Below are 23,694 nucleotides of genomic sequence, written 5' to 3' on the forward strand. Positions count from 1 at the left end.
AGGAGCATACATATAGTTCTATTACACTGTAAAATAATATCAAATCAACATATTTTTGCTACTTTAACGTAACAAATTATGTTAAACAATTTCAACTTGTTATCTCAACTTATCACAAGTCAAAACTTAAATAGTAAGTTGAATTGACTTGCATAACCAAGTTGTTTTAACTTCATGCTGCATTTTATTTCACAGTGTAGTTATTAATAGTTGGTTAATTCTCTCGTTTAAAACGACAGTCATTCTCATGGGCAGTGAAGCAATAAACTTTTGAAATTATTGTGTTTTGCCAAGCCTCCTTAAAATTTTCCCAAAGCTCCAGTTTACACTCCAAGCGAACACGACTACACAACACACACATACAAAAAGTTAAGAACATCTTTATTTCTTTGAATAAACGTACTGTCAAATATTCAGCTAAATATCATTTTCAATTCTCTCATCCAGTTATGAGTCGATCTATTTGCAGGGAATAATCATTTTATCACACTGAGACAATGTTTGTGTAGTAAGCCAAATAAGCTGAGAAAACATGCATGTTCCCTGTCGACATGAATACAGCTCAGCTGAAATACCCAGGAGAGAGAGAGAGACAGACTGAGAGAGAGAGAGAGAAAGAGAGAGAGAGCGAGAGAGAGATAGAGAGAGAGAGAGAGATCTATATCATCAGTAGTCATTGGTTAAGAACAAATTCCATTACACAGATTATATTGGCTTCTGTCATCCATCACTTGAGCAAGACCAATCAAATCCAGCGGATCTACAACAACACAAACCCTTTGAGATGAAAGAAATATAAATTTGAGAATGACCTTGAGATGAAAGAGAGACAGAGAGAAAGAGAGAGAGAGTGAGTGAGTGAGAGAGAGAGAGAGAGAGAGAGAGAGAGAGAGAGAGAGAGAGAGAGAGAGAGAGAGAGAGAGAGAGAGAGAGAGAGAGAGAGAGAGTAAAGAACAGAGAGGAGTCAATGCAACATCTTCGGCTGTGACTTATTCACGCAGCTTCAAGTACCTTTCTGCTTCTATAAAACACACAATATAAATATTACAGCAAAAAATATGTATTAATGCAACTTTTATGAAGTGAAATCACTAAAAGTCTTACTTCCACAGATAAAAATAGTCCCTCATTGACAGTAACAGAATGTATTAAATGTTTACATTGCTAAGGGTGCAGACTGCAGTGATGCACAAAAACACTGGGTACCGCAACCGGTCATAAATCTGTTATATCATAAATAAAACACAGCTATTGACCTATCAGAATCAATGACTGGAACTAACTGCTTTATAAAAGAGCCGTATACAATACAGAATGCTTTAAATCACCTTTACAGTAATAAATATATGATATAGAAATTCAGTATTGATTTAGTTTGATCAGTTTTAGGTTGGTAAATGCTTTAAACAGTTACTAATGTGATGACTGATGTGGTCTACATAGTAATCTTAAAATTATATTAAATGTTTTACTATATTTAATACAACAATAGTCTCACATTCACAACAGTAATTGCGCATGTTTTTCGTATTATACACACCCTTAAATGTAAATTCACAACACCTGCCTACGTACATGAATTTGTTCCTGTGCTTGTTCTTACGCTAGTGAATTTGGAGTGGTCTACATGAGTGGCGGCATGCATGAGGTTGGTAATTTGCATAAAACACGCCTAAACCTGCTCCATATAAGGGCTTTTCGCAGCGCTGGTCCACAGAAATGTTTTATTTATTATTGGTAAACTTCTTTTTTGCTTTGCTGCTTTTGTTTGGGAGGTTTTGCTGTCGCTGGAGGAAGCCAGTGCTGTCCACCAACCAGAGTAATATTAAAGTACTGGATGCGTACACTGTAAAAAATCAAATCAAATATTTTAAAGCAACACTATGTAGTTTCCATGTAAAAATGACTTACAGCTCCCCCATGTGGTTGAAAAGCGCAACAGTGCCTGGTATCAGACACTCTTCTGCAGGCAGGGGGAGGGGCGGGGCTGTGTTTCCTACCCTCCACCGCCACTTTCAGAGTGTGCTTGTAGCAGCTAGGAGGCTGCTCAGGTTGCAGCAACAGTACAATTTGTCCAGTTAAAAGTTGTTCTATCACTGAAATAATTTTAGAGACATTATTTAAAGGTAAAAAAAACTACATAGTGTTGCTTTAAGTCTAGATAAATCTGTGTTTAAAACATTAAATGAATGGTGATTTTCAAATCCAGTCAACATTCAGAATGGCTAATGTTGACTGAACTAATTAAGACAAATCAGGTAAATATGTGGACTTATGACAGCTATTTTTCCTGACAACAAAATGCTCAAAATATTACTGTTATTTGGTCACAAAATGTAATTGTAAGAGTTGTTCAGGCGTGAATGTGTGTGCTTAAAGTTTAAATATGCGGTCGGTTAATAAAGATAGCGTCTATTTAAAAGTGTGCTCGGACACTTTCGGACGGAGATGAGCTTCAGAAGAGCTCCAGAAGAGCTCCAGAAGAGCTCCAGAAAATCACCGGTGCTTAAGCGCTCACACCCCGCCCAGCGCAGCCTCACCTCGGCAAGCGCATCAGAAATCGACTGCTGGCTCTGATATCTCTGTGGCGTTTAAACGTGATTTAATTCATTTTAATTTATCATACTTAACAATGAAAGGGTTATGTTTTAAATCATATTTTAGGATTGCACTTAATTGATATGGCTGTTGAGTGATGTTTCATATCTTTTACATTTGTTATAAACGGACAGCATGCGAATTTGAACTTCAGAGCTGAAGGAGCGGATGGAGAAATAGTCCCAATATCATAACAATCTTAGATAAAACTTCTAAATATACCCGTGTGTGTACCCGTGTGCGCGCCTACGTGCGCGCGACCCGCTCGCGCGGGTTTGTGTATGTACAGTATGTGCGTGAGTTTTTTTATTTAAAATGTCTTAACTCGGAAGGATCTGGATCACAGGTCATTTCATCTGAGATCAATCCGCACGCAACAGCTGGAATCACTTACTGATTCACAGGACACAAGTCATCAGCCGTTTCCTCAAGTTCACGTCAGGTAAGTGGTTGTAAATAAATGTTAATTTTAGAATATATTAATCGGCAAAGACGCAAATACTCGACGTTTTTGTAATGATATTTTTGTAAAGATATATTTAAAAGTGTGTTATGTTATGTGTCCGAAGTAAAGTGGAGCTATTTTAGTAAAGATAGCCTGGATATAGGTGGTTTACCGGACAGGGTTTAGAACTCGGTCTTTATTATAATTGGGACATTTTTACAAACAAACCTTATAAAATACAATACTGGTGTGCATTTTGAGACAAAACAATAGTACGTTACTCATATGTTAAGTGATGTCAGTTATTTTAGTCAGTATAAGCCCTGTCCGAGAAAACCACCCAATAGTGTTTAATTATGTGTGATGTCTGAGGGACATTTGGCCTAAGTTAACGTTATTTTAGGGAATAAAGTATTTCACAATCAAGCTTTATTATATTAAACATGTTATTTATGTATGTGTGTGTGTTTATATTCCTCTGTTTATCAAACCAGAGCTGTGATGAAGCGGAGAGGCAGACCAGAGGGCTGAAGAAAGTCTCCTAAATGGCCCTGGAGATGTTCTGACTGGCTTCGGAGTGCTTTTTGGACTGTTTAATGCCCTCTATTTAGAGAAGACTTAATTCTGTATGTTCAGTCTGTATGATAAGTGAATAAGTGAATAAAAAGCTTTTGTTTTCATGTGACTGAAGTTAATTATTTTGTTAACAACACCAGCATAAATTATTTGATAAATAATTTTAAAATGTTATAAAAAAATCCCAAATAATAAATATGAATTGAAGTAACACATAAAACATTGAGTGAATACTTAAATTTTAATTGACAGAGTATTTGCTGTAAGATTCAACTGATTAAAACATTTTAGTTGAATGAACTATAAAACTAATTGAGCCAACATACTTTTTTATATTTGAGTCAAGTTTGGGCCAACTAAAAAACATCAATCCAGGTAACACTTTGAAGACAGAAATTGAGTGAATGTAAAATTTCTGTGGAACTAGTTACTAAAAAATAATTCATTGAGCCAACAATTTATTTTTTACAGTGTAAAGAAATATGCCATTTAATTAATATGACAGAGACGCGCATCTGCATCTATAATTAAACAGACAGGAGATCAAGTGATGGACATTTGGACTTCTCATTACATTTACATGACGTTTACATTAGGCATTAAGCAGACGCTTCATACAGAGATTTAAAAAGTGAGGAAGGAAAGCGTGAAAATGTGTCATTAGCATCTTCTTAATTTGTGTAGAAAAAATAAGTAGGCTATAATAATGTATAATATAATGTACATAATAATAATAATATAGATCATGTATAATAATATATAATACAGAAAAAAAATTATTTTAAAATGTATTATTTCAACATTATTATAAACATTATAATTATAGCCTAGTATTTGATTATAGCGTATGTGATTGTTGCGTACTAGGTTTGAGGTTTTCTTAAGTTTTTGAGTACATTTAGAAGAAATTTAATCTGAAAGTTTTTGTTGAATCACGATTTGTTCCTGAAAACATCTGTATGCACATATTATGCACAAATTTGTGCTTACACATGCTTAGTGAATGAGACCCAATGTCTTATTTGATTTTCTTTACAGTACCTGAATTCAGTTATCATGTATGCTGGACACTTGTCAGTTCTTTTCTTTGAGTTTTACTTAAATTATCTTTACTCTGGTTACTGTATTAAAGTATTAAAATATTAAAAATAAAATATTAAAGGTGCCAAAAAATGCATTGAAACACTGTTAAATTGTTCTCTAATATCTACACAGAAGCTATGCGACTATATTTAGTGCAAAAATGATCCAGAATTTTTTTTAAATGTCCATTTTCTGCTGGGAAAGTAAAGTTCACACAACTCTATAGATAAAATGAAAGACTTCAATTCCATGTGAATAAAGAGTATATCCAGCTACATGTTGTGTATGTAGGTCAAGAAACTGTGTCCCTACCCACTTCCCCTTGCCACATCACGTCCTGTCTAATATGGCTACCTACAGAAAGTGCTAAGACGGGTGCAACTCCTCCCATTCACCACAGGGGAAGCACAAAACACATGATATTTACAATATTATTTTCATATTTAACTTTATGGCTCCTACAGTTGAACTTCAACCTGAACACTAGCATATAGCATTAACTAGCATATAGCGCTAACTCAGCAGTCACAACTTAGTTTTTAGCATTGTAACAACATTGTAATTCATTTAATGTGTAATTTAATGTTGGGGGCATACATCACTAGCCTGGCTCCGCCCTCCTACGTGCTTCCGCTTAATTTTCATTTCGCTTCAGCAGTACGTCTGGGATGGCTCTATAGAGTTTCGTTTTCTCCTGCAAAAATCTGCAGGACCAATCAGCGAACAGATGGGGGTGGCTAAGAACGATGACGTTGAGGTCGTGCGTCAGTTTGAGTTGTAGTTCAGTAATGGCAGCGGAGAAAGACGTGAGAAAAGCTATTCGGTCCGTTGTTGCAAAACTGTCGAATATACAGAAGTTAAAGCCGGAGCAAGAACCAGGTTTGCTAAGTTTTGTTTGTCTGATTATTCTGACTTGTTGTTTCCGTCCGGTTTCGGTGCATGATATACGTCACGACCACACGTTAGCGATTGGCTTTGGCAGATCCTGAGTGACTCTGGGCAGATCCAATAGTTTTAAACTTCAACAATGGACCCTCCTTAACGGAAGTAACGCTTTGCAATGGAGCGTGGCCAGACTCTCTGTACAAATGAAATGAATGTACGAGAGTCTGGTTGGACCAGGCTAATACATCACGACTTTAACAGTACAGTTTTCCAGCGGTCTTTTGCATGCACACGGTTACATAAGAAGGAGGAAACAATAGTGTTTGATGCTCACTGTATGTCATTACCATGAAATATTCATTTATGCCTAGGTAAAACAATTTTCCATTCTACGGCATCTTTAATCACAGGTAGAGCCTAGATGAATTATCCTAAACAATAACACACACACACACACACACACACACACACACACACACACACACACACACACACACACACGCGCACACACAAATGTGCATTAGAGTTACAATATAATCTCACATCACAGTAAAATTGATCATCATCACAATCAATTCTCTATAGCCTGAGCTCAGGACCTAAATACACAAACCTACACGCTGAACTTACACAGTATACATATGAACGTGACACATGGTGTCCCAGGGATTCTACTGTAACGAAATATTCACTTTATAAAACTCAATGCAGTTCTGGTACATAATGACTAAAACCATTTAACCCTAAAGGAGAACACAGTTGTCCTTACACACACAGACACACAAACGTGCACATACACACACACATTCTATCAGAATTAACAAAAGCATCACTAAAGGTCCCTCCAGCACGACAGCATCCTAACTGCACATACAGAAAGCTCTCAATAGACTAAATTCAGGTCAATAAAGAATGTTTAAGTCAGAAACTGTATGCATGAAGCTTTCAGTAAAAGAGGACAAATAAAACACACGCACACACTCAGAATGAGTTCAGTACACACCAGCAGATATGAAGAATCGATTTTAAGGGGCTTTGCATTGAAGGACAGAATGTGAGTGGGAGAGATAAAGAGACGACAGATGAGAACTCACAGCCTGACAGATGATTGGATACTTGATTCGGTTAATGCCTCCAGCAAACACGGCGAATGTGAGAGCCGTGTGGAAACAGAAGTTCAGGAGGATGTGCCATCCTTTCCGACTGATTCGGATTGTGCTGGAAAAAAACAGACAGCATATGGTCAACATGTTAAATCCCTAAAAATGCTGCTGAGCGCATTAAAAAGATGGAATACATCTACACAGTGGAGTAAAATATGCAACAGACAGGTCGATTAGAAAAACAGGACATCATTTTAAGACAGTAATGCTACATCATGAGAGCTTTACATAAACTTTATTAAGAGATCTTCATGGGTATCAGGTAAAAATTAATTGTAAAAAATTTATTGTAAACAACCTCATAGTGACTAATGACAAATCTACCAACTGTTTGGATGCACATGGGGCAGGATGGGCGACACAGAATGTGTACATATGTTCCTCCAAACAGTTGCGAGATTTGTCGTTAGTCACTTTTTTGAAGAAAAAAAAAAACATTGCTATATTGCCTGAGCATTAATAAAAAACTTTTTAAAATGTATTTGCAGTTTCTTTTACACTTTTGCCTTTTAAAGGCGGGGTACATGATCTCTGAAAACCAATGTTGACATTTGAAATCACCTAAACAAACACGCCCCTACCCCAATAGAATCTGGACCTTCATTTGATAGACCCGCCCCACACATATGCAACCCAGATTTAGTAGACACCCCTTACTGCTGATTGGTTACAAGTGTGTTTTGGTAGTCGGCCCGACTCCCTTTCCCTAAGTGTTTTTCAAAAATCATGGAACCCGCCTTTAATTGTAATATTAAAGTTACAATTAATATTATATATAAAAAATAAGACAAATTAAATATCTAATTTAATTAGTCTTGCCTCAGGATAAAAGTAAATGTCTCAAGATAAAATGAAATGATTAATTGCATTTTATTTTTCAATCAAGATTCATTATCACCTTGAAAATTTAAATGAAAATAATTTTTATTTAATTTTCAATTTTGGCAAATATTTTGCATACAATTTCCTAATCATTGTAATTGTATTATTAATTAATTAATTAATTGTAAAAAAAATCTGTATGTGTTTTTTTTTTACAAAAAAAGATAAAATCACAAAGCATTAAAAATGTTATGTCACAACCCAAATTCACTTTAGACCAAACGTACTTATAAAAAGCGTTCAGATGTTCTCTGTAGTGTTTGTGTTTGTGCCCTACCTGTGGTGCACTATGTAGGTGATGATGGAGGCGAACAGACACAGAAGCATAACGGCCGTACAGGCGTACACCACCGGGTGCAGAAAGTCTCCAGGGTAAGGAGGGAAGGACAAGACCTTCTTCAGATCCTGAGAGACACACACAGACATACACAGATGCTGCTGGGTAACCATGACAACGCAATGACTCAGGACCAATAGAAATAAAGTGAGGACTTTCCACAAATAGAGTACAAACCAGTGTGCCATGACTGATAACAGCAATAAAGACACAAATCTCTGAAGCCAGGAGATAAACAAAAAATGAATATAGCACAAAACTGTGTGTTTTAAACACATACCCAGAATCTTACATACTACATACAGTAATACACAGTACTGTTTATCTTAAAAAAACAAACAAAATCACACACACTTTGCTTTTTACACGGACTATGAAGGGATTTGTTGGCTTGAGAAATTTGTTTTTGAAGCAATAACACACTGAGGCAGGATTAGATCATATTGTTCTCTCTCTGACACATTTTCTTTTGCTAAACCATCTCAGGACATGATTCATTATTATCATTAAAATCTTTTGACATAATTGATCAAATGGTTGATCAAATTTCCTTTCAGTGCACAAAAATATCAGATCATTAACTAACAGTTGAAGTGTGACAGAAGCTTGGTGTGATGAGAGAGAGAGAGAGAGAGAGAGAGAGAGAGAGAGAGAGAGAGAGAGAGAGAGAGAGAGAGAGAGAGAGAGAGAGAGAGAGAGAGAGAGAGAGAATGTATGGTTTGGATTGGTTATTCTAACTTAGTAGCAGAGATGCTTGCGTATTAACACTTGTAAATATTAAACTTCATCAACAAGACAAGGAATTAGGACACACATGCAAATCCTCTGGTGTGTTGTATAAACATTTGCTGGTTTGGTCCTCTGTCCGTCTGTTATAAAAAAAAGTCCTCAAAAGCTTCAAAACTAATATTGAGACATGCACAACACAACTATGCTATACAATTAAACAGACACATAAACACTTATTCCTATAATATATAATTCATACACACACAACTATGGTTGGCACTTTAGTGTGGCACAAGAAAAGGGCACCCATTCAAAATGAAGTTGTGGGTTATTGTCCTTGTATGCTTATAAAATGATGTGTATGTTACATACAAGACAAACTGTGTCCTATTTTGATTTGATACAGAAAGCATGATTTCTTCATTCAACACGGGACAATCCTGTATTTTACTGGACAGATGGCAACCCTATACACAGCCTTACGTGTTTTTAACAAATAAATAATTTGAGCTTGCGTCAGGTTGGCTTAGAGTGGTCTGACGAGATTACAACTCATGTTTCGATGACTCAAACTCACTTCCAAACACCAGAAACTGTACAAAGCGATTTCATTTTCTGTTCACAGGTTCTAAAAATATTTATTTTAGACAAAACTAAAAACTACTGAAGTAGTGGTAGTTACTACTGATGATAAACTGGTTTCTACATGAACATTCACTGGTGTAAGGTGAAACATCAAAGACTGGCATTGAGACATGAAGGTTTGACAACCATCTACAGTGGACGTGTACGACCAAAAACCAGCTGAAATATCAATCTTACAAACACAGTGACATCATTCACAGTACTGACATTGAAGTGACATCACTCACATTACTGACATAGCAGTAACATCACTCACATTACTGACATCACAGTGACATCACTCACATTACTGACATCGCAGTGACATCACTCACATTACTGACATCACAGTGACATCACTCACATTACTGACATGTCAGAGACATCACTCACATTACTGACATCGCAGTAACATCACTCACTTTACTGACATCGCAGTGACATCACTCACATTACTGACATCACAGTGACATCACTTACATTACTGACATCGCAGTGACATCACTCACATAACTGACATCACAGTGACATCACTCATATTACTGACATGACAGTAACATCACTAACATTACTGACATCACTTACATTTCTGACATTGCAGTGACATCACATACATTACTGACATAGCAGTGACATCACTCACATTACTGACATCGCAGAGACATCACTCACATTACTGACATTGCAGTGACATCACTCACATTACTGACATCACAGTAACATTACTGACATCACTTATATTGCTGACATCACTCACATTACTGACATCACAGTGACATTACTGACATCACAGTGATATCACTTACATTACTGACATCGCAGTGACATCACTCACTTTGCTCACTTTACTGACATTGCAGTGACATCACTCACATTACTGACATTGCAGTGACATCACTCACATTACTGACATCGCAGTGACATCACTCACATTACTGACATCGCAGTGACATCACTCACATTACTGACATCGCAGTGACATCACTCACATTACTGACATCGCTGTGACAGCACTCGCATTACTGACATTGCAGTGACATCACTCACATTACTGACATCGCAGTGACATCACTTACATGCCTGACATCGCAGTGACATCCCTACATTACTGACATCGCAGTGACATCCCTACATTACTGACATCGCAGTGACAACACTCACATTACTGACATCGCAGTGACATCACTCACATTACTGACATCACAGTGACATCACTCACATTTCTGACATCGCAGTGACATCCCTCACATTACTGACATTGCAGTGACATCACTCATATTACTGACATCGCAGTGACATCACTCACATTACTGACATCGCAGTGACATCACTTACATTACTGACATCGTAGTGACATCCCTACATTACTGACATCGCAGTGACAACACTCACATTACTGACATCGCAGTGACATCACTCACATTACTGACATCACAGTGGCATCACTCACATTACTGACATCGCAGTGACATCCCTCACATTACTGACATCGCAGTGACATCACTCACATTACTGACATCGCAGTCACATCCCTCACATTACTGACATCGCAGTGACAACACTCACATTACTGACATCGCAGTGACATCACTCACATTACTGACATCGCAGTGACATCACTCACATTACTGACATCGCAGTGACATCACTCACATTACTGACATCGCAGTGACATCACTCACATTACTGACATCGCAGTGACATCACTCACATTACTGACATTAAAGTGACAATCGGACAATCACTTACAAATTAAGAGCTACTTACTTAAAAATTTAGTAATCTAGTTAAAGATTACTACAGATTACTGTAGTAAGTTATCTTTATTGTGTATTTTTACTTTTTGGAAATCATTAATGTCACCCATAAAGCATTATTTTAAAAATACATAAATAAAGAACTGAATGCATTGTAGTAATGCAAAGAAAATATAACACTCCAGAAACAGAGAGGGAGAAAGAGAGAGATGACTTCTGTAAACTGAGAAAATCTTGTTGGCAGTACACAAAATAAAGACTATAACATTTGCACTTTATTGCGGAACAGATCCCACAGGCTACACTCTTTTAATGGCAAAGAGAAAAGTCAAACTGTGGCCTTTAATCTCAGAAGATTAAACGGTTAAAACTATACAGAGGATTAAACATCACAGCTGAGAGACTTAACTGACAGCTCATCTCACATACGAACAGCACACAGCTGGCGAGACCACAGACTGAAGTTTCTACTTTTATTCTTGTACCTCCAGGGCTGCAGAAATACAGAAGCAAACCAAGAAATGAATCTTCTAGAAACCCAAAGAACATCTACCACTGACCTCAAATATTATTAAAGATCCATATCAGCAATACTCTTGTGATACAGTACGATTTCTACACGCTTGTGTATCTCAGCCAATTCACACTACAACAAATTACTGCCGAAGTTACATAACAGTGAAACATTACAAAAGAAAGCAGTGAGCAATATTGGATAAACAGAAGCAGAAATGAGAGGAGGTGTTAGGAGCATTCACACATTCAGCTCACCGTCAAATTAACATTCTCCACATGCTTCTGTTTCTCATCCTTTACAAGTAGTTTTACAACACGTGTGTCCTTCAAAACCCATTAACTTAATGATGTTATGAAGGGGCAGAGGTGCAGAAACTGTGAGCTGATCTTCATCTGCTTTATTTAATTAACGGCATAGACTGAAATGAATTGTTTTAAAACTCTGACCTTATTTACCCAATAAAAAAATTCAAGGCCTGTTACAGGGTCGTGGAACAATGGGAAAAATATCATAAAGTCTGAAGATTTGGGGGATTCGGTATGCCGGCCCCCATCCAGAACTCTCTGCATGCTCAGTCCTGAAGAAATCAATCTGACACCTGTATGGACTGTGACAGTGAGTTTGTCACAGCCACTAAAACCACTAACATTTACTTCCACAAATATAAAAGCCAGTACTGCGATTAAAGTTGTTTATGGGTTGGATCGGAGCAGAGAGCATTTTAAATCACAAATACACAGCCAGAGTAAAGCTTCTATTTATTAGCATATAATGAAAGCATGGGGAGATGACACCAGCAGGAGATACAGTGCAAACATCTCCGGATGAAGTGCTCATAAACTTTAATCATTTACCCAAGCAACACGACATTAATGAAGACGGATCTGAGACCATGATCATCATCTTCAAACCGCTTTCATGTGGATTTCAATTGACTGTTTCGTTCCACACAGTTTTAACCAAGATGAATTATGGGTTAAAAACAATGCCTGCTACTTTGATAAAAGACAGAATGCTTTGTGATGCAATGAAAAACTGGTTAAATAAATTATTATTTGACTGGACGTGTCTGTATTGTACTGTGCATTGGTCTGCTAAATGACTGCTAAACTATACACACACACCTCTCTCATCTGACTGGTTGTTTTCTGTCTGGCACGTGCAGGTTTATAGTAATGATACCACAGATGTGTGAAGGTTACGATGAGCATCTGTCAGAGCGAGAACGATGCCTCAGCCAATCAAAATCAATCGCCATAGGGTGACACTCACACATAAAGTGTTTACAACAGCATTGAAATAATTCTGCATTATCGTTCATAAAGTCCCAGTACACCACAGAGACTTCTTCACATCTGCTGTCACCAAGAACTTTCTTCGGTGTATAGCACTCATTAGCATTGCTACGCTACACCGCAACTGTAATATAATGGGACGTTTCCCAGATAGAGTTTATTCTAGTTTCAGACTAAAATGCAGATTTGAGCTGCCTTCATTTAAAAACATCTTGCACTGGCACATCTTAACATTTATCAATGGCACTGTTTTGTCTCAAAATGCACACCAGTATTGTTTTTTTGTGAAGTATATAAGAAACAATTGACAGCAGAGTGCCTTTACACTAGGGATGGCGAAAACGAAAAATTTTCTTGACCGGCCACCGAGCCTCATTAGCCGGTTGAAACCGGTTAACCGATAGGCCTATTAGTTTAAAATATGCTATGCTATTTAAAATAACAGCCATTTCGAGCCGCGCCTGCAATTTCGCAACTCGCATCTCTCTGCGCTCTGCCTCCGGCTCACACACACAGACCTCACAACACTTTTTAAATCCCCTACAGCATGAAACATGAGTCCCGCAAACGCGGCGCCGTGCTTAGTTTCGAAATAGTTTAGATACTAGGTGATCGCGTTGAACTTGAAAATAAAGGCGTTTGTGAAGCTCATTTGAAAATTGCCGCGGCTCATTTAAGAAAATGACAGCTCAGAAGAGACTGCGCTTTAGTTTGGGGTTGTAATAATAAAGACATAGGATGATCATCATCACCTTTTCTGTTACCACTGAAATATAGATGTAATGTATTTCCAAATCTAAACCCATCTTATGCGGAATGTTGCCTAATAGACTGCAACACGATAAAACCAATGGATTAAACGGGCACCTTCAGAATGTGTAAAAGACGCACCGGCCAAAGCAGGTCTCGCACTGTGTTTGTTCTGGAACAAATGCAGCAAATATATTTAATGCTTGTATGAGGCATATAGTAGGGCTGTCGCGGTGAAGGAATTTCCCTTGCGGTGATTTTGCGTGGCTCACCAGCGCGGTATGCGGTTTTACCGCCTTCCTTTACTAAAATAAAATTATTTTTTAAATCCAGACTGAGGTCAACTAATATAGAAGAAGGGAAGGCTACATGTATTTCCCCTTATGAAAAAAATATTAACACAAGCTATACTACAGCTAAATATATTTTTGAGAAAACAAAAATAAATTGAAGAACATCATTTAGGCTTGTTAAGCGCAAATTAACAGAGCATCGGTCAAAACAGAACAGTGTCTTAAAGAAATTAAAATTAGCCAGTATTTGTGCACCTGTAAATGTACAAAACGAATGCAATACAGAAGGCAATGCATAATAATTTAGGGCATTTTAATAATATATTAGTAGATAAATTAACGTTTATATATAAAGTGTGAAAACGAATGTATCATTATTTTGGCTAAATTAAGCTGGAGAGTTTTTTGTCTCACAGATTTGTCATCATTTCAGAACAAACTTAAATGCTATCTATAATAACTTACATTATATCCTGTGTCTTCCTTTGTCGAAAATATGTAGAAATATATGCGAGTAAAAAATAAAAAGCGGAAACGTTTAGCTCACGCGGAGCGAAGGAAAAGCCGTTAATAAAGCAGACTCTCCGTGTATAGAGGATGTGATGAAACAGTCGAGTCGGCAGATGATAATCAATGTTTATAATGTTTCACGCAGATACTGTTGATGAAAAACTTGTTTATCTAAATGTCTAGATGAAAGTCAAGTGTGCAGTCAATTCACAAAAGCAACCGCGGCGTTATTTTGGCTGCATCCACGGAGCGGACGCTGCAGATGCACAAAGAAAAAACCTATAAAGGTCTTTTTTATGAGGTTTAAATGCTGGTAAGCAACCAGTTATATTTTGGCGTTTGGGTTGATCAGTTATACTAAAGTACTTTCAATCTTTAAAACTGCATCTAGAGGCAGACGACGCCACAGTTATTCTGTCATCATCTGTTTTACTTTTTCCACACATTCACTGTATGAATTAACGAAATATGAAGTATTACATTTTTAATTGAAATTTAAGAAAAAAACTGGCCTACTCTCTTAACTCTTGAAAATCTATTTGGCCTTTATTATACGTGTACTGTATGACGTGAAAAACAAGGCGGCAATATAGTTTCATGAATTTAACGTGAAGGCGCGGTTGTTGCGGTTGCTTTTTTCCATGCGGTTGGGCTTGTCAGTAGCGCGGTCATGCGGTAATGCGGTTAGCGCAGCGCGACAGCCCTAGCATATAGGCCTACGCTGAGTTTTATTTATTTATGATGAGGTGCGTTCTAACTAACAATGCAATGCAAGTGAACGCGCCGTGCCGGCGCCTTCATGCACGGACCGGTAATTATATACTCTGCTATATTTGCTTTTTATTTATTAAATACGTGCATTTGGTTGATGAAACATTTATTAAAATTAAGATACAATTTATACAAAACGAAATTCACTTTAAAGAAATGCTTTCTACAAAGCAAAACTTAATAAAAAGGTAAAAATCATGGCTGAGGATTTACAGAAACAAAACTTACTCTGCACTTTAATGTTAGCCTAAAAGACATACATGTTAATAATTTGAAACACAACTAGGAGAGACTTTAATTTTAATTATTTTATTGCTGTGTTTTATTTACTATTCGAATAAAGGAATTTATCAAAAAATAGCCTGTAGAATTTACTTTTCGCAAACCTTGTGAGCATGTGAAACCAAACGCAGTGACCTCGCGCCAAATGTTTTTTTATTGGTTTATAAAGTACAAACAGACCAGTTATGAAAAACTGAGTGTGAGGGATTTGTTCACTTCACACAACATGATATTGGAAAGAAAGAGATTAACTGTAGTAGGGTTTAGTCCACTGTCTATAATAGCCTAATTTACAGATCCCTTTTTTTAACCGACAACCGACAACTTTGACCGGTTAACGTTGATACGGTCAACCATCGGTCAAACGGTCATCGGTTAACATCCCTACTTTACACCACGGGTGTGCTTTATTTTCAAATTTGTCAAATGACCGGAGTCAATCTTATACCATGGTTACCACAAACATCGCTCTGGTGCCTATTTTTAAGACATTTGGTTAGGTGTGGGGTTTACAAAAAAATTATCATAAAACAAACGGAAATGGAACATTTCTCAGCCAACCAGAATAAAGCATTCAGCAGGTCCGTGGTATCATTTTATTTATACTACGGGTCCGTTGAATGCTTGAATCTGATTGGCTGACAAACGTTCTGAGGTGTGCAATTATTTAGCAGGAAATGCACAACGAACGTAGTTCCAGGAAGCTCTCTTGACCGCATAACAGTTCCATATCACTTCGCATAGTTAACTGTAATAATGGACTAACAAAAACAACATGACAGACGATATTCTGAGGCAAAGACAGTGCTGTTTAGAGGCGCACAGAGACGCTCTGTCTCTTTTTCTTTCTTTCTTTATTTCTCTCTCTCTCGGTGTCTCTGTCGCTCTCGCTCTCTTTCTAATAACTTCAATAATAACTGCATTAGAATGCTATCAACAGCTCAAGCCTCCATTGCCAGCTTTAAAATGCAGGGTTTCCCGCAGCATATTTCAGTTAAGGCAGCCCGCCTAAGCTTGGAAACCCTACTGCCTTAACTAACTTGTCCAAAAAACAAATCGCTGCACAAAAGGCCGTCAAGTGCATCTCGGAGAATAGCGCGTACGCGCATAACACCGCATGCGGGGACGCGCGCCACACGGCCGAAATGAGAAAGACGTGGTCCGGACCGTCACTGTCTGGAGGATAACTAGCCAGTTGATAAAACATCTCGGAGAATAGCGCGGACGTACTTCACACCACGAGCGTGCACGCGCACCACACGACCGAAACGAATTAAGACTTGCTCCGTCATGTCTGGAGGATAGCCAGTTGATAAAACACGTGTCCGTGAGAACTGTAAGTGGACTTATGTTTTGGGGTTATTCAAGCCTGTTATTGTATTAGTCTATAGTTCTTCTAATTTTAAAGTAAGTTAGCTGGTGATTTTGTTGTTTGAGCAACCTGCTAGCTAGGTTTCACGTGCCTGTTGATTAGATATAATTGTTGAGCGCTCTTGCTCACTTTATTCATGTGCATTATTTACATGCTACAGTTACACTCCTTTAAGATAATGTAATTAATAGTGGGAAATAATCAGTTTTTACCATTTTTGCGCTATCTATCATCGTTCGCCAGACGATCTACAACATCTGCTTTAGTTTGTGTTTATTAACCCTTTAGTTTCACTTCATAACGCAGCTATTCCTATCTGTTAAAAACATAAAAATTCATTAATAATCTAGTATGTGTTCATTTTTTGTCATAGTTTCTTCAAAATTAAGTTTTATTTGAGTGTTTTAAAAATAAATATGTTATTTATTTATTTTATTAAAAAAATGTAAATTTTAATCATGACGCATACGCCCCTCCCCTTTGATTGCCACGCCCTTTAGCCCCGCCCACCCACCCAACCCTACCACCTTGACTAACACATTTTCTGTGGGAAACCCTGAAATGACGTTTTGGAACAAGCAAAAGAGCCATTGCATGAGACGCGGAAGAAATAGTCCTAGTCACAATAGCGATTTAAGTACAAAAACCAGACGAATCCCTTTAAATATATCATGTGATCGATGTCTTGAGGTGTGGTAACCGTAGTATAAGCGGAATAATTGTTTTAATTAAAAATGATTCCTTACATAACTAAGGCCTAGCCCTGGATTAACATAAACCTTGTCTGGGAAACTGTCCCAATAAGTTGAACTGTATTGAAAATATGAGACTAGAGTAGGCTTAGTTGAATTCATTCAAAATATAGTTTCATGTTTAACTTTTAGTTTGAGCTATGACTGGCACGTTCTTGTGGTCTTATTTGGAAGGTCAATACAGGAGGCACAAAAATTATATTGGTTTTACTTTAAAGGGGACATATAATGAGATGTTTTTAAGACTTAAGATAAGCCTGTGATGTCGACAGAGTGCATATGTGAAGTTTTAGCTCAAAATACCCCACAGATAATTTATTATAGCATGTTAAAATTGCCACTTTGTAGGTGATGATGAAATGCAAACACTGATCGCCATGATGGTGGTTTGATGAAATGAAAAAAACTCAATTGTGCTGTCAATCATTTTTTTCTCTCTTTCTCTCTGCACTAAATGGCAGTGCCATGATTGGATAGTGCAGATTAAGAGGCGGTATTAATATAATAAGATCCCCTTTTGACATCACAAGGGGAGCGAAATTTGAATTACCTAATTTTTCACATGCTTGCAAAGATTGGTTTACCAAAACACATTTACTACATTAATAAAAGCACTTGGGAAAAAGACCTTTTAAGAGCTTTGACATCAGAATTTGATGCAATGCATTACTGTATAGACGATTTCATCGGACGCACGTGTGCTGACGCGATACACGTCTGGATCCGAACTTTACTTCCGGTTTCGTTTTTTTTAATCGTCTGACTAGTTGCTAAACTGATCTCTTGAACAAATGCCTCGTCGATATTTATTCTTAGCGGAGTTTACCGGAAGTTACGTGCAGACCATGACAGCCGCTTGTTTATGTTGTTACTACTGAAACTGTCTATATAGATTAAATATATGAAAAATATAGCACAGAAATAAAACTGAACTGAATATATTTGAGATGACGCAGGGTTTGAATAAATACATGCATGAAGACACATTAATAATAAGCCAAATCTATCAGCAGTTGAGTGTCTTGTGTCAGCATCTTTCCACGCTTCAATCTCTTTGTGATCATGTCTGTACATGACAGTCTAATATCTACACTGACAGCTCTTCTGTCGGAGATGTTTAGGTGTAAGTGATTGTCCTCCTTGTGCCATTTCCATGTGCAGCGGCTACTGGGGCATCCGAGCGACCGTCCGCGGTGTGACGCGAGCTAATCTCAGCATCCAGATTAGATTTCACCTTTGATAATCCAGCACATCTCTCATCTGCCCTATGGGTATTTCTATCAAAAGCAACATGCTTTATATCTGTAATCTACTGCAGTCATCTCTCCATCTACAGATGAGTGAGACAGTAATGAGAATTGGGCTCACAACAATGATACAATATCAGAGATGAAAAATATTTCTCTCTTATTCACAAATGAACTAACACACACACACTGAGAAATAAAACAGTAAGACAAACTCTGCTTATCTCTCTCGAAACTAAATTACACAGCAACCATTTCCTCCAAGTCTTTATCTTCCACAGGAGAACACAAAGACTAACAGTACATCAGGTTTACTGCTCTCATTACAAAGAGTCGGTAAGAAAACCTGCTCAACACAAACACACACATACACAAGAAAACACAAAGTGGGAAGCATCGAATACGCCCTATCTGACTTTTGTACAGTGTTGTATATCAACAAAATAATAGACTGCTCGAGACCACACACTTGTGATTAGATTAAAATCATCACTGAGAGAAAAAAATGTGCTGGTTTTATTGCTATTTTAAGATCTTTTCATGCAGCATGCATTAATGTACTGAGAGATGTGAGCAGAAGTGAGAGACGTTCCTAAGATGAATCGCTTGATTATTTTCCTTACTTTTGGATAGTGGCTTTGGATAAAAGCGTCTGCTAAATGCCTAAATGTAAATGTTCATCACAAGTGCTCACTGGAGACTCATTTAACCCCAGCTGTAAACAGTGTCAACTCCCATCCAATAGCATTATATTACCAGCTGTTAACAGGGTCATTTATTCAAGCAGAGGTAATAAAAAACAATAGGGTTAAATATCATTAGGTCACAGAGGTCAAACACAATACTGATTCATATTTACTTTATTCTTCACATACTTATAAAATAAAGCTACAGTACAGAGAAAAGTATGTCTCCCTAAATGTCTTTTTTTACTTTCTATAAGACTAAAATGACATCTGGGTGTAACTAGTTACAAAGTAATTAGTTATTGTAATTTAATTACTTTTTCCTTAAAAAAGCAAAGTAAGGGATTGCTCTTATATTTTTCCAGTAATTTAATTACAGTTACTTCTGATGTAATTGAACTAAATACTGAGTATGGGCTACCCAGTCTCACAAAATTATGTACCTATAGGGCTCTATCTTACACCCGGCGCAATGCAGCGCAATGCAGCGCAATGCGCGACGCAAGTGTCTTTTGCTAGTTTCCACCCTGCGCAATTATAATTTTCAAGTTTAGCGCCGCGTTGTTTAAATAGCAAATGCATTTGTGCCCCCTTTTGTGCCCATGGGCGTTCTGCTCTGAAAATGAGGTGTGTTCAGGCGCGTTGTTGGCGCGTTGCTATTTTGAGGCAACTAAAATAGACTACGCAATTGACCAACAAAAACCTGCTCTAAAGTCTAAAGTCAATGGCGCAATATGTTTTTTTGTTATTTAAAGAGCGCATTAGTAATATGCGCCTAAACGGGACGACAACGCGGGTTTGCTTAACACATACATGAATGCGCAGCAGCACAAAAACGCTTTTAAATATGAAAGATTAAAGGATTGAATGTAAAAGATTATTATTGAGTCTCTTGGACATAAATGAGGACCAATTATGATACGTTAGAAGGCGCAAAGAGCTGCTTCACCTGTAAGTAAATAAATGCTTTGCTTTAAACAAATGCATCTGTTTTTAAATGTTTTTTTTTAATGCTACCTCGCGGATTTATTGTATATGATGACTCTGTACCTGTGGATATGGTGAGATGAGAAACATTTTTAAGTAATGCTTAAAAAAACTCAGGATGCTGTCCAAGTGCTGAAATGGCTTTTCGCACGTTTGTAAATTCTTTATCTCCTGTTTGTTACAAATAAAGTATTTTTAGAGTACAAACCTTTTCTTACATACTTGTAAATAGTTTTTTGATGATATTGGAAAGCCTGCTTTTTTACTTTCATGACTAAAAGAAAACGGGTTTTAAAGGTTTTAATAAAAAAATAACAATTTCAATACAACACAATTATTTAATTATTTAAGTGAAAAACAACACAATTATTTAATATTAATCTTAAACTGGGGATCTTCTTCCTCCGCTTAGTTTTTCAGTTTACAAAGTCCGTCATCTAAATAGGGAATAGATATAGCGCCAGCGCAACTAGCTTTTAAAGGGGATAAGAGCTGAGACTCTCATTGGTTTATTGCATGTTACGCCCAAAATACTCCCATTACTCATTAAAAATAGAACCAACCCTTTTCGACCATGCGCTCGGCGCACAAACCAATTTACCCGTCATTAAATTAGCAAAAGTGGATTCGGACACGCCCATTTAGACGTTGCGTTGTGTGTTTTAGACAATGCGCTTAGATCGTTAAAATAGGGCCCATAGGCATGTAATTTTTTAATTATTTTTCGTGAAACTGTCAAGAAGTTCCGCATTTTTTCGTGATCGTATCACAAATTTCTGTTTACGTGTCATTGTCACGTGTTGGTTACACAATTGCTTTTTCCTATTTTCAAAATTTTTTTGCTTCGGTTTAGGGTTAGATTTGATGTTTGCATTAGGATGTTACTTTAAGTATTGGTTTAGAATTTTTTTTTTTTCAGTTTTTTTATATTTTCAAAATTTTAAACCATTGTCGCCTGCCGTTAGAGTTGGGTTTGGGTAAGGACATAATTTTATGTAAATCTAGCCCTAAACCGAAGTGACAATGGTAAGAAAATAGGACAAAATCGTTGAGTAACCAATACGTGACAATGACATGTAAACTGAAATGCATGATACAATCACGAAAAAACGCAGACATTTGTGACAGTATCACAAAGGAATAAAAAAATGTACGTAATTATCGTGAGACTGGGCTGGTATGGAATACAACTAGTGGATTTAACATCAAAATTTTAAGTCTAAGGGCCCTATCACACACCCGCAAGTGTCTTTTGCTAGTTTGAATCCGGACCATTTATCATTTTCACGTCCAGCGTCACGTGTAAATAGCAAATGCTTTTGCGCCCATGGCCGTTTTAGTCCGAAAACGAGGTGTGTTCAGGCACATTGTTTCTGTGTTGCTATTTTGAGGCAACTAAAATAGACTACGCCATTGACTTTTGACTAGGTTTTTGTTGGTCAATGGCGTAGTCTATTTTAGTTGCCTCAAAATAGCAACACAGAAGCAATATTGTTTTTGTTATTTTATAAGCGCGTTAGTAATATGCGCCTATAAACAGAACGACAACGCGGGTTTGCTTATTACACACATGGATGCGCAGCAGCACATAAAGGTTTTAAATATGAAAAATCAAAGGATTAAAATGTAAAAGATTATTATTGAGACTCTTGGACATAAATGAGGACCAATTATGAGACATTAGAAGGCGTAAAGAGCTGCTTCACCTGTAGCCTGGTGAGTAATTGAATGTTTTGCTTTAAACAAATGCAAATATTGCATCTATTTTTAAATGTTTTTTTTTAAATGCTACAACACGGATTTATTGTTTATGATGACTTTGTAACTGTGGATATGAGATAAGAACCTTTTTTAAGCAATGCTTTTCAAAACACTCACAGCCCTGTCCGAGTGCTGAAACGTCGTCACACGTTTATAAATACTTAAAAAAACACATATTAATGCCTGATTCTGTAAACCTTATTCTACATCCTTAATTCTACTAAATTACAAGTACTTAAACTTATCAATTACTTTACTAAGTATTAATAAGCAGTAATTAGGACTATAATGATGCAAAAGTAGTTTAATGCCTATCTTCGTATCATTTACTAAATAGGATTTAGAAAGTAATAAGTAATTAAATACTTCTTGGAAAGAGAAATGTGTACAGTAATCTGATAACATGATTAAAGATGTAATTAGTAAGTAGTAATTAATTACTTTTTTGAATTACTTCTCAGGAAAGCTTAATTTAAAGCAAAACTTTACTTAAAGTCCGCAGATACGTAGATGGTATTTGCGTCTTTGTATTTATGTGGTCCTCAGCAGAACATCAACAGTGATTTGAATGAAGAAGAAAAGCAACAGCAGAAGAATGAACGTTACTCACTTCCAGAAGGTTGTGTCAGGAGAAAGATACACTAATGCAGTCTGTCTGCTGACTACAACCATCTCCGGCAGGGGAACAGATGATGACTCCAAAGACGGCTGAGTCAGAACCGATTAATAATCAGACTAAAAACAGCCTACATTTAAACACATGTTATTGAATAACTGCTTTAAAGTGATAAAAACATGAGAAACATCATCAATAAACCCACAACAGTCGGAGCCAACGGTGTAGTGAGTGGGCAGCGTTCCGACATGTGGTGCTTTCGCACTTTTGCCGACCCGAGTTCAATTCCAGGCTCGGGGGGAATTCTTTTAAAATTAACTGCAGTCATATTTTCACTTGATGGAAATAACAACACTAGCCAGAAATCCCATAGATTCACAAAGAAAGACTACAGTAAAACAACATGGCTGAGGTTCATTTGATATGACGCAAGAACCTAACAACCACTCAAGAACATCATGGCAACCACATATTAATATAAATAATACCACTCCGACAAAGTCAAATAATGCATGAGCATTTTCTAAGAAAATGTCAAAAAAAATAAAAAGTTGATAAACGTTCTAAAATCTTCTTAATATGACCTTTACCAATGGAAAACAACTATAATCCTTTCGAAAAGAGCTTTAAAGGGAAAACATTTGAATTGATCAATAAAATAGACCACGTAACTCAATCTGATGCTTAATAAACACATGATCACAAACATGTTGACCATCAACTGAAGGATCAGAACTCAACATTAAGAGATGCTCTAACCCGAGGGTCGCCGGCTC

At 37.0% G+C, this 23,694-nt stretch overlaps 1 protein-coding gene across 1 annotated transcript in view; it reads right to left on the reverse strand.

Moving 5' to 3' along the window:
- adgra1b (adhesion G protein-coupled receptor A1b) overlaps nucleotides 1-23,694 on the reverse strand; it is a 93,547-nt gene that overhangs the window by 11,279 nt on the left and 58,574 nt on the right. Inside the window, exons 15-16 of the mRNA XM_065296269.2 lie at nucleotides 7,910-8,037; nucleotides 6,682-6,805 (exon numbers count right to left, since the gene is read on the reverse strand). Coding sequence (XP_065152341.1) covers nucleotides 6,682-6,805; nucleotides 7,910-8,037 — 252 coding nt within the window. The remainder of the gene's footprint in view (nucleotides 1-6,681; nucleotides 6,806-7,909; nucleotides 8,038-23,694) is intronic.

This window comes from Paramisgurnus dabryanus, chromosome 20 (genome assembly GCF_030506205.2).
Source record: "Paramisgurnus dabryanus chromosome 20, PD_genome_1.1, whole genome shotgun sequence".
Lineage (NCBI taxonomy): Eukaryota > Metazoa > Chordata > Actinopteri > Cypriniformes > Cobitidae > Paramisgurnus > Paramisgurnus dabryanus.